The sequence below is a fragment of the Mustela nivalis genome (assembly GCF_964662115.1).
Source record: "Mustela nivalis genome assembly, chromosome: 9".
NCBI classification, from domain to species: Eukaryota; Metazoa; Chordata; class Mammalia; order Carnivora; family Mustelidae; genus Mustela; species Mustela nivalis.
Genome location: NC_139028.1, coordinates 105,835,101 through 105,850,911, shown reverse-complemented (window position 1 = coordinate 105,850,911; position 15,811 = coordinate 105,835,101). Strand labels below are relative to the sequence as shown.

At 37.9% G+C, this 15,811-nt stretch overlaps 1 protein-coding gene across 1 annotated transcript in view; it reads right to left on the bottom strand.

Annotated features, from left to right (window-relative positions):
* LOC309840367 (uncharacterized protein) overlaps window positions 1–15,811 on the bottom strand; it is a gene marked incomplete at both ends in the record, with an annotated part of 43,265 nt that overhangs the window by 2,991 nt on the left and 24,463 nt on the right. The window contains 2 exon segments of the mRNA XM_082682420.1: window positions 4,700–5,625; window positions 8,468–8,511. Coding sequence (XP_082538546.1) covers window positions 4,700–5,625; window positions 8,468–8,511 — 970 coding nt within the window.

The following is a 15,811-nucleotide window of genomic DNA, read 5'->3' as shown; positions in this document are numbered from 1 at the left end:
ACTAACACATAACATAACAGCACTCCTGTTCCAGAAGACAGAGGTGAATGCAGGAGCAAGTGATCCAGATACCTACAGTCCAGGATTGCTTTCTCCTTCAAAGCTTTGAGCTTGTAGCCTCATGACGTATTCCCTTTGACAACCCAAATATGGAAGAAAATGCTGGGCCTTATTTTCAGACGATTCTACACAGCACGCTGGCAACACACACACACACACACACACACACACACACACACATATACATATACATATACATATACATATACATATACATATACATATACACACACACCATTATAGCTCTATAATCCTGCCCTGGGGTGTTCCTGAAAAACAGCATTGAAGGAAAATTCATCTAATATTTAAAAATTCAAAAAGTATGCCTGGAACACTGGAATAGTTTTTTTTTTTTTTAAATACTTGATTATGGGCTAGCTTTGTTGTCGATACTTGATAGGGATAGAAGAATCACCTCCAAAATGTGTCATGTGCATTAAATCTGAAACCAGGAAACATTGCTATTTCTCCAATAATTTGTGGGACCCAGAACTGGAGGGTGCAGGGTGGGTATGAAAGTGGCTCTTCTATGTATTATCCTTAATGATCCACCTGCTAACCCTCTATTTCCAGTAAGAAACCATGAGCCTCGGTAGTTTAGAGGAATAATGTTTCTACTAGGGAACACAGTGATGGATCCATGAAGCTGGAAGTGTGACTTCTTTAACCCCCTCCAAAAATAATAAAATAATAATAATAATCAAATAAAAAATGCAGTGGGAATGATGGCAAGTAGGTTCTGGAGTAGAGGCATGGAGATGCCTTCCAGCTTCTGCTTCCAGTCTTTACACACTGTACTGAGATCACCGTATAAGGAAGCCAGTGTAACCTACCAGGAGATGAGAGACTGTAGAGAAACTGAGGCACTCCAACCAGGTCAGCACCAAGTCACCCAACAAAAGAGTGAATTCATTTACAGTTTTAAGCCCCAGCAGAGCTCCCAAGTGATTGCAGCCACATGACGAGCCAAAGTGAGACTGGCAGAAGAATCCTGCAGTCAGGGGCACTTTGATTTCAGCTCAGGTTATGATCCTAGGGTCTAGGATCAAGCCTCACATCAGTCTCCATGCTAGGGCATGGAGACTGCTTAAGATTCTCTCTCTTTCTAGAGAGAAAGAATGGCATGTGGTTTATAACACAAGAGAGAACAATAGAATCCCTCACGTTTTGTCCACTAAACAGACCCCTAAACAATTTCTACCTTTTCTACCCTTTTTCTCATCTCACAGCTTGTTCTCAAAATCAGCCAAGGTTTTTCTTTTAAAATTTTTGTTAGACCAAATCACTCTTGTAAACCCCTGTGGTGTTTCCCCATTTCACACAAAATAAAAGCCAAAGCTCTTAAAATGTACTACAAAGCTCTGCTTGATCATGTTTCCTGTCTTTCTGACTTCCTATCCTGCTGTTCTTCACCTGGCTCACTCTTGCAGGAAATTTGTCTGCAAAGATTTAAATGATTCAGATGAATTTTAAAAGGAGAGTATATTAGGCTCTCAAGAATGATGAAAACTTTATTTCTTTAAGTGTTGCATATATTCACAGAAGTGTGCTTGTTATAAAGTTTGTGCAGTTAATAAAATTTCATAATTAAAATCTTTCATTTAACATGATCAAAATGATTTTAATAATTATTCAAATTGTTGTCAATGGAAGAAAAGAGAAACAAGTTCATTCTATAGGCACTCTATGGACTCCACACACAGACGTGAGTCCACACCAACTGAACTTCATTTAAAATCTGTTGGTTAAAGTCTTGCTACCCAGAGTCTGGTCCAATGCCTAGGATCACCAACATCACTTGGCTGTCTATTAGAAATGGAGAATCTTGGGTCCCTCACATGCCCGCTGCATCCAAATCAGCACTTGATAGCATCTCAGATAATTTGTGTGAATAATAAAGTTTGAAATTCACTGGTTTTGATACTTTTGGTTTAATGGGAATTCTGGTGATTTGGCTAGATATTCCACTAAATTAAAAATAAATAAGTGAATAAACTCACATATATTTTCTGCCTTTCTCTTCATGGTTGCTGATCACCTGTTTTCCTCTTTTATTCACAAACAACTTAAGTCCAAAGATAATTCACCCTTTCTCCATTCACAAGCCAAAGTACCACAACATATGTAATAAATCAATTAGTTCTGAAGGGTAATGATTGATAATGGTTACTTTGTCATAAAGGTCTTAGAAGAGGAAGTATATATATTTTGTATCCTTTATAAACACAATACCACACAGACATGGAGAAAGAGAATCACAGTCCTCCTTGGTAGAATTAAAACAGAAAGTTGTTTCATTTCCCAGAGTGAACAAAACTTGAGTTGCATTATCAGGAAAGTGTGCAATATAGTATATTAGTAATTGGTCAGAATAATATGGTAAAGTTATATGGAATCTCTGATTTTATAACTGAGAAAAATTAGAAGTAGGATACTTATTTATTTTTTACAATTATTTACTTTCGCATGTAAGACAAAGGATTGTGTTACTTTTACAGCATAAGATGAAGTTAAAAAGTCATATTTAAGATAAACACACTTGTTCTTGGAGATGTGATTATCATTCAATTACAGTAACAATGTTGCATATCTATACTGTGCATATCCTAGGAACCTTGTGTGATACAAATAATGATTAGCAAGAAAGAAGCAGAGAACATTTTGATTTTTTTTTCAAAATTCAATCAGTGGGTTAAGACCAACAAATGAATAATTAATTTTTTAAAATTTTTATTTGTTTGAGAGAGTGAGGAAGAGAAAAAGAGAGCAAGAATCAAGCCAGGGAGGAGCAGAGGGAGAAGGAGAGGAAAAGGGAGAAGCAGATGCCCTGCTGAGCAGGGAGCCTGACAGGGGGCTGGATGCCAGGACCCTGAGATCATGACTGGAGCTGAAGGCCAGGGCTTAACCCACTGAGCCACCCATTATTCAGGTGGCCCTGAATAATCAATTTTAGAGAACATTTCAGTCAAAATAGTTATAACCATTCCATATTTGTCTGGTAGATGAAGCTATGCCAGCAGGTAAAATGTGTAATTAACTAAAGATTAACCTTTAAAAGCAAAAGTGGAATTATACAAACTATACTTGAAATGTATTACAATATTCACTCTATTAGTAAATAGCATTTACAAAATCAGTTTTGACACACCAGGTTGTGAGACATGTGAGATAAATAACTGATTTTTTTTTTAAAGATTTTGTTAAACTATTTGACAGAGAGAGATAACAAGTAGGAAGAGCAGCAGGCAGAGAAAGAGAGGGGGAAGCAGGCTCCCTGCTAAGCAGAGAGCGTGATATAGGGCTCAATCCCAGGACCCTGGGATCATGACCTGAGCCGAAGGCAGAGGCTTTAACCCACTGAGCCAGCCAGGCGCCCCTTTTTGTTTTTGATCCCTGTGGTAATCCTTTTGTAAATTTGTGTAAAATGATTTTTATTTGGTATTCAAAGTCATCATGTTTCACATCATTTCCTATACTATAATAAAAGTACAAGAGAAGGAGCAAAGAGGTTGGCAAGATCTTAGAAAAAGCGCCTCCAGAGTCATTGCTAATCTTCCATATTTTCATTCGTAGTTACTTATCAGTTTACAGAATTTCTCCATAACCCTAAAATTCTCTTACATAAAACTGAAGAACGTTTTTATTTTTATTTATTTTTAATATTTCATTTTTTTAAAGGATTTATTTATTTACTTATTTATTTATTTATTTGACAGACAGACATCACAAGTGGGCAGAGAGGCAGGCAGAGAGAGAGGGAGAAGCAGACTCCCCGCTGAGCAGAGAGCCCAGTGTGGGGCTTGATCCCATGATCCTGAGATCATGACCTGAGCTGAAGGCAGAGGCTTAACCCACTGAGCCACCAAGGTGCCCCGAATTGAAAAATGTTTTTAAAATGATGTACCATTCCAATATGCAATTTAAGAGACTTGGATGTTATGGCCTGATATTTACTGTTAAATAAGGTTTTAGAAAAATTGTAGTAAGTTACCACAAATGTGGTGGCTTAAAATAGTAGAAGTGCATTTCTTCATAGTTCTTTTTTTTTTTTTTTTTTCATAGTTCTTGAGACCAGAAACGTGAAATCAAGGTGCTATAAGTGTCCTGTTTCCTCTGATGTTGCTAGGGGAAAATCCTTCTTTACATCCTCCTAGAGCCATCTGGTTGGTAGTCACAAAACACCAAACTTCACATAGCCTTCCCTGTGTGCCCTTTTTTCTGTCTCTTATATGGACATACTTGTTGGATTTAGGGCCTGACCTAATCCAGCATGATCTCATCTCAAACCTTATCTTAATTACATCCACAAATATCCTATCTTCAAATAAGGTCACATTCTGAGCTTCTTAGATGGACATGGATATTTGGGGGTGGGGGGTTCTATTCAATCTGCAATACTATGTTACTTCACATATGATTCATAGCTCTTTTACCAAACTTTGGGGTGAATAGAAATAAAATAATCAAATAACTGGTTTATTACAACCAAAGATTTTAAAATTCAGTCAATTGAATAAAGAATTTGAGTCCATCATCTCTACTAGAAACATCAGACAATTCTCAATACAATAAATCAAATCTCTTTTGGAAATAAGAAACTCCGACAAAATCGTATTGAGCGATTCATTAACTTCCTTACACTCTCCTTCACCTCTTTGTTTCGGAGGCTATAGATCAGAGGGTTCAGCATGGGAATCACCACTGTATAAAACAAAGAACCTACTTTTACTATGAGCCACGAGTTTTGGGAGCTGGGTACACAATAAAGGAACAGGATAGTCCCATGGAAGATGGTGATGGCAGTCAGGTGGGAGGCACAGGTGGAGAAGGCTTTTTGGCGCCCACCAGCAGAAGACATTTTTATGACCGTGACAAAAATGAAAATATAAGTCGTGAGGATGATGACCAGGCTGCTCACCTCATTGAATATGGCGATGATGAAACAAAGCATTTGGTTGATGTAGGGGTCAGAGCAGGAGACAGAGACAATGACAGAATGCTCACAAACAAAGTTATTTATGATGTTAGACCCACAGAAGGATAATGTCAGGAGAAAGTAGGTGAGGGTCAGGGAAGAGACTAGACCCCATATGTATGGCCCTGCTACTAAGGATGTGCACAGCTTTGGGGACATAACAACCATGTAGAGAAGAGGGTCACAAATGGCCACGAATCGGTCATAGGCCATTACAGCTAACATGAACGTTTCTGCCACTGCACATGCACAAGCCAAGAAGAACTGCATGACACAGCCTATGAAGGAGATGGTTCTGTCTTCCACCACCAAGATCTCCAACAGTTTGGGTGTGACTGTGGTTGAATAACAGAAATCCACTAAGGACAAGTGACTGAGGAAAAAGTACATGGGCGTGTGGAGTTGGGGACTGACCCTAATGGTCATGATCATGCCCAGGTTACCTACCACAGTCACTGTGTAGATGGTCAGGAAAACCAAGAACAAGGGAATCTGGAGGTGTGGGTACTCTGAGAAGCCCAACAGGGTGAACGTGGCTCCAGTACTCCAATTTCCTTCTGCTAACAACATGACTGTGCTTGGAGAAAAGCCTGAAATAAAATAAAAATAGTAACAGTGATAATAATGATAGCACATTACTATGACATTTACCATGTGGCAGGCATTGTGCTAAAACCAAAATATATTGACTCAGATCCTCAAATAACAGGATTTTATTAAATCCTGTTATAAAATAAGTGGCCTCATATTTTACTTAAGGATGGGGAGGCATGTATAAGGTCAGGAACTTGACTGAGGTTACACAACTTATTAGTAATGAGCTGGGTACAGAAGTTGATCCTGAGTGACAGAGCACAAATTAAGTTCAGGAACAGATGGAGAATTACTGTACATTTTTGTAGAAAACACATATCTTTCACAGCTCCATCATTCTGAAGATCTGTGCTTTTTCAGAGCACTGACATAACCATGAAGATAAATTTAGCAATCAAGTTTATAAAGGAAGGATCAGAAGTAAAACATTAAAGGCAATAGTATGTCTCGAGCTAGGATATTCAAACCAAAACTTATAGGAAAGACAGCCTTTAGAAGCCACCAGAAGATGTTGATAGAACATAGCCCTAGCTGCATATCCTTAAGCTTTCTACTGAATCCATCCAATGGCTACAAGAATCCCCTCAGGGTTCCAAATACAATGTAACAACCTGGTAAAATAAATATATTTGCCTTTGTGTCATGCTGTACCCCCACTCCTGTGTTTCCTTTCCCACTTAATTTTCTCACTTAGTGTCATGGATGCTTTCAGCAGACTCCTCTAGATTCCATAATTATACCTTTTAATGTTGTATTAGTTTTTAACCTGGTAACTTTACTAAACATAAACAATATTAAATACTCATAGAGTATCTGAATTGAAGATTAACTTAAAATGTGTTTTGCTCAAGCTAGAGAATATGACAATAAACACCTGTGGTTACATAATCACCCTATAAATTTCTAGTAGGGACATTGGTTTCGATTAAAGCTACATGTGTGATTATCTTGTTGTGAGTCATATAATCTTTGTTTATTTGTACCTGTTATTTTGAGAAACCAAAGCATATTGTATTCATAAGCAGTTTATAACCACAGAAGTCTCTTTAATCAGGGAGGCTGGGTGGCTCAGTCGGTTAAGCCTCTGCCTTCAGCTCAGGTCCTAATCCCGGGGTCCTGGGATCAAGCCCTACATCGGGTTCCCTGCTCTGAAGTGGGGAGCCTGCTTCTCCCTCTGCCTTTCTCTCTCTGTAAGTTTCTCATGAATAAACAAATAAAACCTAAAAAAAAAGTGTCTTTAATCATTCGACAATAAAAATAGCTACATGTTTGAAATGTTTAGATTTTTTTTAAAAGCCTATTAGCATGAATCTCATAAACAAAGACACTATTTTAATTTTATCTGACCAGATCAAGGTAGAAAGAAACTATTATTTTATTCATAGCTCACTGCTATTTGATAATACTCCTGAAAATATATTTTCTATGTGCAGAAAAAGAATCTGTGGGAAAGGGACAAAAAGCTAATGAAAGAAGCATGTGCTTGAAACCTAGATTTAAATTCAGTTTCAGGTTTTGTCACTTATTATATGATCTTTGGTGACTGACTAAAATTTTCTGAGCTTCAATTTTGTCAATAATAATGATGGAATTATACATATTGCACTGGTGTCCAAGCATTAAATTAGGAAATGATATTCATATACTTAGCAGAGTCTAAAAATTGTGGAATCCAGGAGATGTGGCCTTACACACTCTCACCTTTAAAAAAAAAAATTCTTAAGGCGATGACTAATTAATATTATTTTCAACCCTTATATTATTAAAAGTATAAAAAATGAATCAAGGGCCAAAGTGGGCTGCAATAGACATGTGGGTGCCATTTGGCGCACATGGGGAAGCCCAGTTTTCTTTCCTGAATCTTCTTCTGACACTCTTCATCTTATTTTGCCAATTACTGTCCTTCATTAAATTCTGTTTCCCCTTTCGCTTTCTCATTATTGTCTAACTCTTTCTTGTCTTCCTTATCTAATCTCAGGTTGGCACATACAGAGACCTAGCAAATTGCAATCATTACTCTGGGGGACATAGCAGCCAAGGCACAGCCAACATCCCTTAGCGCTGCTAGCTTGCACTGGGAGAACATCAGATTCTTCTTCCTGTGATTACTGCGGCTATTGGGACAGTCATTAGCTCTGAAATTAGTTCTTTCCATCAGCTCATTTATCAAATTTCAATGTCTCTGCTCAGCTTTCCTAAAGCCTGACCCTAGCCATTTCCTAGCATCCAACCTTCTTTAAAGCCATGATTCCTGACTGATAATCAACAGCATATGCTCATTTATTGTGGCTTATTTGTTTTTTCTTTTCTTTGACCTGAAATAACCTCTTTTTTTTTTTTTCTGGTGTGCTGATGCCACACTTGCAGTATATGAAGCATTAAATGAAAACTATTATCACAAAGAAACTGTCCCCTTTCACTCTAGCAATATTTTCCACATTCTTGGTATACCTACAGACATTACTCTCAGGAAATCAAAGTTTCACGATCTGTTGTGTTTACTATTACTTTGTACATACTATTCTTATCCTTCTATAAGATCTTGAGATGTTGAGGACAATCTCAGATTTTATAAGATTCCTCTTAAATTTTCAGTGTGACTATGCTACGCTAGACACAGGTTGATATCCTCAAGTTTAAAATCAGGATGATACGCTACCTAGGGAAGGGGGAAGAAATCAAAGCTCAACAATGTGAGCTTGCCAAAAGATGGACCCCAGAGATATCGTGGCATTTAGACTAATGAAGAGTGTTCCCTATCTCAAAGACTGTAGGACTTCAATGTCCCCCATATAAATGAAAGATGACATGAAAAAGATCAGTCTGAGCCCAACTCACCTGAAGATCCTTTTCCTCTTATTAATGTATCCAAGGAAGTTCCCCTTTAGAATTCAAACATTATTAAAAATCTTAAGATGTTTGTAAATATTGCAGCAGTAGACTATAATTTCTAATTAATATGACAGGAATATATTTTTCTTAGTATCTAGAAAAACTCAGACATGCGTGAGAGGGAGGGTGAGAATCTGAGTCCTAGGTGAGTGAGAATCTGAGGGAGAATCTGAGCCCTAGGAACAAAGTGTCGGGTTTATGTATGACTCCATGACCTCAGGGACTTAGGCCCTAGAGAATTTGTAGTGAACCTTTTTTTTTTTCTGACATAAAAACACTCAGAAAGTAGATTGAATTCTAGCTTGGGTGGTATTTTACAGGAATGTAATTTCTTCCAAATCACTGGAGACGATGTTTCATCAAACCTACCTCATGAATTTCCTCTAAAATGTAATTATAGAAAATATACAATTTGACTTAGAAAATATGGTGACTACAGTAAACACAGGAAGGATAAATTATCTCATATACAACCATTCAGAGATAACTGCTGTTAGTATTTACTGTGTGATTTTCCTCTTTTTCTCTGCAAAATGTGTTGTCTTGAGATGTATAAACAATATAATTTGAATTTGGATTCTAGCCTTTTCATTTAACACAAAATTATCTTTTTTTTTTTTTTTGTCCGTGGAAACACTGATTTACTTCATTACTTCATTGAAACTAATTTGTGTTTTTTTTTTCCAAATATAGTCAATCTATTCTTCCAGGGTTATATTAACATAATTGAATATTATAATCTTTTTGTGTCCATACATTCTGAAAACTGACAAATGTATTTTGGAAGTGTGTTTCTTTCTAAAACCAGCGGATGTCAAGCAATCCATTGGTTCTACTTTGCCCAAATACCACCCAGTTAGATTCATTCAACACTTCCTTTGGGCCCCTGACAACCTGAAGAACTCTTGCCAGAACCCCTAACTCTTACCAGGAACCCCTAACATAAGCCTATTTTATCACAAAGAGTAGAATTGTTTATTGTAGATGACGTGGCCTTTCTCCAGAATCACGGGGTCTGCGTTGTTTTTCTCCCACTTGTACTGGCGTCTGTTCCATACTCTCTCTTGCTCCTCACCATTGGCATCTCTGCACTTAAGGAATGTGAATTGTTCCCGATTTCCTTTGAAAATTAGAAAGGAGGACACCTGGGTGGCTCAGTCAGTGAAGCATCCAACTCTTAGTTTTGGTTCAGGTCATGATCTCAGGTTCATGAGATGAAGACCCACCCTGGGCTCTCTGCTCAGTGGGGAGTCTGCTTGAGATTCTCTCTCTCTCTCCCCCTCTCCCTTTTGGTCCCTCCTCCTACTTTTTGTCTTTCCCTCAAAAATAAATAAATCTTATTAGAAAGGAAAATAATACATTTGCCAAATCAATGATTGCCTACTATGTGCTTTAAGCCAGATTCACCTGCCAAGGGCAACTATGTGGTTGAGTTTTCCATGGTCTGTGGTTATTTCCCAAGATCTATTTGTTTTCCCTCTGCTTGAAGAAATCTTCTTATGACTTCTTTTCCTGGCAATCACTAGCTTTTTCCTTCACAATCACATTTTTGCTGGTTTGGGGCACAGGCTGAACACATTTGGCCCTTGCAGAGGGACAACACGGAGAACACAATCTAGCAGTACTTTGTGGACACAAGAGAAATTTATTTGATCAATTTATTTAAGAATTTAGTGATAAATTGAAAACTAAAGAAACCCTAAACTCATGACTCATTTTCCCTACAGGGCATTTGTTGTGTTCTAGATTGCTGTGGGAGGCTGGGTATCTGAACCAGAGAGAAAGATTGAAATGCCCTATAGAAATTTCATGTTGCTGGGGTGCCTGGGTGGCTCAGTGGGTTAAAGCCTCTGCCTTCGGCTCAGGTCATAATCCCAGGGTCCTGGGATGGAGCCCTGCATTGGGCTCTCTGCTCAGCGGGAAGCCTGCTTCCTCCTCTCTCTCTATCTCTCTGCCTGCCTTTCTGCCTACTTGTGATCTCTATTTGTCAAATTAAAAAATAAAATAAAATAAAAGGAAAAAAAAGAAATCTCATGGTGCTTAAAGAAAAATAATTAAAAATCTCACCAGAGAATTGAGACCTCTCACAAAATCTTGACCATCTCTCATCTCCCCTTACAATGTTTGTCTGGCTATTAGGGTACATTGGGAAGGAAAAGAAAGAACTAAATTCCAAAACTGGGGAGGTGGGGGGAGCACAAGCATTGCACCCTTTGAGATCTGAGGGAGGTACATAGTGGTTAGGTCTCAATCAAAAGCCAACCACTCTTGAGTAACAGGAATCAATCACAGGATGGCTAATTTTAATGGTTTCTTTACTAATTTCTGAAGTACCTCTCTTTCCCCTTTTATATCAGTAAACTTTCCAGGACCATTATGACAAATCATTCTTCTAATCTTCCTCTGTTTAAAGCCAAAACTAACTGTTTTCTTGGGCTGACCTGACAATTTACTCATATATGCCATGCCTGTCTTTTCTCAGAATTAATAACAATATGAAAACCATTCTGTTATAAACAAATTGTACCCTTACCTTGATTCTCAAAAGGACAATTACATCAGAACACTTATACCTCATCAGTACATTTTTCAAAGTCTTGGTATAAGAAGGTCATCAAAGGGACAATGAGAAGATCATTAAAGGCACATGCATTAACTAGTATATCTATAAAGTACCATACTTCATTTATATATATAAATATAAATTCCTCTATGTTAAAGTGACAAAGACTTCCCGTATCTTTCCTGCCATCTCCTGTTTACTTCTTAGTGGCCGATAGAAAAAAATTCTTTATGAAAGCAAAGCTACTCCTTCTAGAAAAATCACTTCTTATTTTATTTTATTATTTATTTTAAAGATTGTATATGTTTATTTGATAGGGAGTCCAGCAGGGGGAACAACAGGCAGAGGGAGAGGGAAAAAAATGTCTCTGTGCTAAGCAAGGAGCCCGCCGTGACACTCAATCCCAGGACTCTGGACGCATGACCCAAGCCAAAGGTAGAAGCTTAACTGACTAAGCCACCCAGGTGCCCCTAAAAATCAGCTTTTAAAGGAACAAAGTAAAAACAAGTTCATAAAAGATCAAAAATATCCTCTACACACTGCTTTTCTTACTCTTCCATTCCCTGTGTTATTTCACATGCAAAGAGAAACTTCAGTTAAAGTACGTTGCATTTCATTTCTCATGGATGAACACCTAAAGAAGGAAGGAATTGTCCAGGTGTGTGGGAAGTGTCCACATAACTTCAGAAGACTCTGTTAAACTGTTTTCAAACTCATTTTACCTTTTATCCCCATCTGAAATGTGTAAGCATTCTCTTTGCTCCACATTCTCACTGATACATGGCATTTCAGTCATTTGTTTTGGCCATTCATATTGGTGTTCAGTGGTAGCTCACTGTGATTTTAATCAGAATTTCACTGATGATTAATAATGTTTATTGTATTTTCATATATTTATAGATGATTTGTATGTCTGTTTTTGTCAAGTGTCTGCTTAAAATTTCACCTTTAGCTAGATTGTCTACCTGGTTTTTATTTTTTTTATTTTTAAGGATTTTATTTATTTATTTGACAGAGAGAGAGAGATCACAAGTAGGCAGAGAGGTGGGGGGCGGGGGGGGGGAAGCAGGCTCCCTGCTGAGCAGAGAGCCCCAGGCAGGGCTTGATCCCAAAGATCATGACTGAGCCAAAGGCAGTGGCTTAATCCACTGAGCCACCCAGGTACTCCTTGTCTATCTATTTTGAGCGTAAAGAGTTTTTTTTTTTTTTTTTTTTTTAAAGATTTTATTTATTTATTTGACAGAGAGAGAACACAAGTAGGCAGAGAGGCAGGCAGAGAGAGAGGAGGAAGCAGGCTCTCTGCTGAGCAGAGAGCCCGATGTGGGACTCGATCCCAGGACCCTGAGATCATGACCTGAGCCGAATGCAGCGGCTTAACCCACTGAGCCACCCAGGCGCCCAAGAGTTTTTTTTTTAAATGTTCTACAAATAAATCCTTTTTTCAAATGTGTATATACACATATATGTAGCAAACACAGACACACGGACACACACACACACATATATAAAATATTTACTCCCAACCTGTGTTTTACAGTTGTTGTTGTTGTTTTTTAACCAAGATCCTTTACCACTAAAACACTTTCATAACCAATTTTTATGTTGGTGAAGTTCTTTTTGTCAGTTTTCTGAGAATCCATCCCTTTTGTGTTTTATCTTAAAAAAAAAATGCACCTCAAATTTTAAACTATTATTTTTTCGTGTTTTATTCTAAAATTCTTTAGTTTCAATTTTTATGCTTAGCACTCTGACCCATTTCATTGAACTCGAGTTAATAACTGTGTGTGGTGTGAGAGAAGAGTTAAGCCTCCTTTATCCATATGGATATGCAGTCTCTGCAATGCTTGTTGAAAAGCATCTTTTTCCCATTGAATTATGTTGACATGTTTGCTGAAATTTGAATAACCAGATATGCTTGGGTCTATTTAAATTTTTCCTGGGGGAGCCTGTGTGGCTCAGTGGGTAAAAGCATCTGCCTTCAGCTCAGGTCATGATTCCCAGGGTCCTGGGATCGAGCCCCGCATCGGGCTCTCTGCTCCGCAGGGAGCCTGCTTCCCCCTCTCTCTTTGCCTGCCTCTCTGCCTACTTGTGATCCCTGTCTGTCAAATAAATAAATAAAATCTTTTAAAAATAAATAAATAAATAAATAAATTTTTCCTGAATAAAAGTCATCTTCTCTCATTCGATATAAGAATAGCAAAATGTTGATGCTGTATAAGGTGCAGTGAGCTGGAACACTTGTTAAAGCGATCTCCAGAGCAGAAGCAGCCTGATGGCAATTCTAGAGGAAACTCTCTAGATCTGCATGTATTTGATGAATGGTTGATTAGCTTTATTTTGGAAACATACCTATACAATTACACTAAGTAATAAAATATTTTAAAATAACTTACAAATATCACATAATACAATAAAATAATTTTATTTTTAAATTTTGGTTTACATGTCTGGAGATATTTCACTAAAATTAATGCACAGAATATCACTAATCATAAAATGTGCTGCTATAAGTATATTAACTAATAGCCTGTTGAAAAGTGATTTAAATCATCAACTGCCCAACAAGCTTTGAACAATCTCTAGTATAGTAAACCAGGGTTTTTTTTTTTTTCAGAAATAAAATAATGAATCTAACAATATTTTAAAAAATATTTTATTTATTTATTTGACAGACAGAGATCACAAGTAGGCAGAGAGACAGGCAGAGAGAGAGAGAGAAAGAGGAGGAAGCAGGCTCCCTGCCGAGCAGAGAGCCCAATGCGGGGCTGGATCCCAGGACCCTGGGATCATGACCCAAACGGAAGGCAGAGGCTTTAACCCACTGAGCCATGCAGGTGCCCCTGAACCTAACATTATTATATTGAGTGACAAAGCAATTTTGCAACAACTGATCTTCTGAATATATCTTTCATGTCTTTGGTCCTAAGGCTGTAGATCAAGGGATTCAGCATGGGAATCACCACTGTGTAAAACACAGAAGCCACTTTATGAGCCAAGACTTTTTAGGATTAGGGATAGAGTAGAGGAAAAGGAAGGTCTTGTGGAAGATTGATTGTGATAGCTGTCAGGTAAGAGGCACAGGTGGAAAAGGTTTTCCAGCGCTCACTTGTAGAAGACATCCTCATAACAGTGAAAAAATGAGCATATAGGACATCAGAATAATCATCAGTCTGCTCACCTCATTGAATATGGCAATAATAAAACACAGCATCTGGCTGATCTAGGGGTCTGAACAGGAGGCAGAAACAATTACAGAGAGGTCACAGATAAAATTATTTATGATGCTAGATTCACAACAGGATAATGCAAGAAGGAAATATGTGAGTGTCAGGGAACACACTATACCCCACAAGTAAGATCCCGCCACCAGCAGAGCGCACAGCTTCTGAGACACAGTGGTGTTATACAGTAAGGGGTTACAAATGCCACAAAACGGTCATAGGCCATCACTGCTAACTTTAAAGTTTCTGTTACTCCAGATATGCAAGTAAAGCAAAATTGCCTAATGCAACCAAAGAAGGAGATTGTTCTGTCCTCCACAATCAACTTCTCCAACAATGTAGGTGTAACTACGGTGGAAAAACCAAAATCCACAAAGGAAAATGACTAAGGAAAAAATACATGTTCCTGTGGAGATTTGGATTGATCTTGATGATTATTATCATGCCCAAATTTCTCACAGTGGTGACCATATAAATAGACAAGAAAACTAGGAAGAGTAGAACCTGCAGTGCTGGATATTCTGAAAATCCCAAGAGAATAAAAGTGGGTATGAGACTTTGATTTCCTTCAGATTACATCATGATTCCTGTTGAATAAAGACCCAACAGTTAGTTCTGAAAAGTAGAACTGAATGGAAAAGAGGAAGAGAGAAAAGGCTTCATAGGCTACTGTGAAGTTGCCATAGAATGGTGAATCTCAAAGTATGGTCCCCAAACCAGCAACAGCTTGAGCGACTGAGAAGTTGTGAGGGATGCAAATTCTCTAACCCCATCACCAACTTTCAGAATCAGAAACCCTAGGATGGGGCTCACAGTTTTTGACTTAACCCGTTCTCCAGGTGATTTTGATGCCTGCTAAATTATTGGAATCACTGGTATATAAAACATATTAATCATTCTGCTGTTTAAAATTTAACCCTCATTAGTATTATTACTTTGAACTGAAATACAAATTTAGACCACAAAAGTAATTGTGTAAAACAGGAGGAAAAGAGGCAGAAAAGAAGCACAGAGAACTTTGTTTTGGTTTTAAGAATTATACAAAGTATCAAGATCAGTTGGCATTGCAAATGGTGCCACATAAATCTTCGTATTAATTTTTTTATATATTCAAAGTTTTCTAGGCATTATACAGAATTAAATACCCATGGAATTTAAGAGGAGAAGGGAGTTGAGGGAAATTGGAAGGGGAGGTGAACCATGAGAGACTACGGACTCTGAAAAACAACCAGAGGGTTTTGAAGGGGTGGGGGGTAGAAGGTTGGGGGAACCAGGTGGTGGGTATTGGAGAAGGCACAGATTGCATGGAGCACTGGGTGTGGTGCAAAAACAATTAATACTGTTACGCAGAAAAGAAATTAAAAAAACAAGAGAGTGGAAATAAACCTTAAAATGTATCTAGTCTATCCCATATACCTAACACTTGAGAATGCATTATAGACTCTTATTCCTGAAATAATCATCTAGCTTCCATCCAACTTCTACTAAGGGTATACTGCCTTCAGG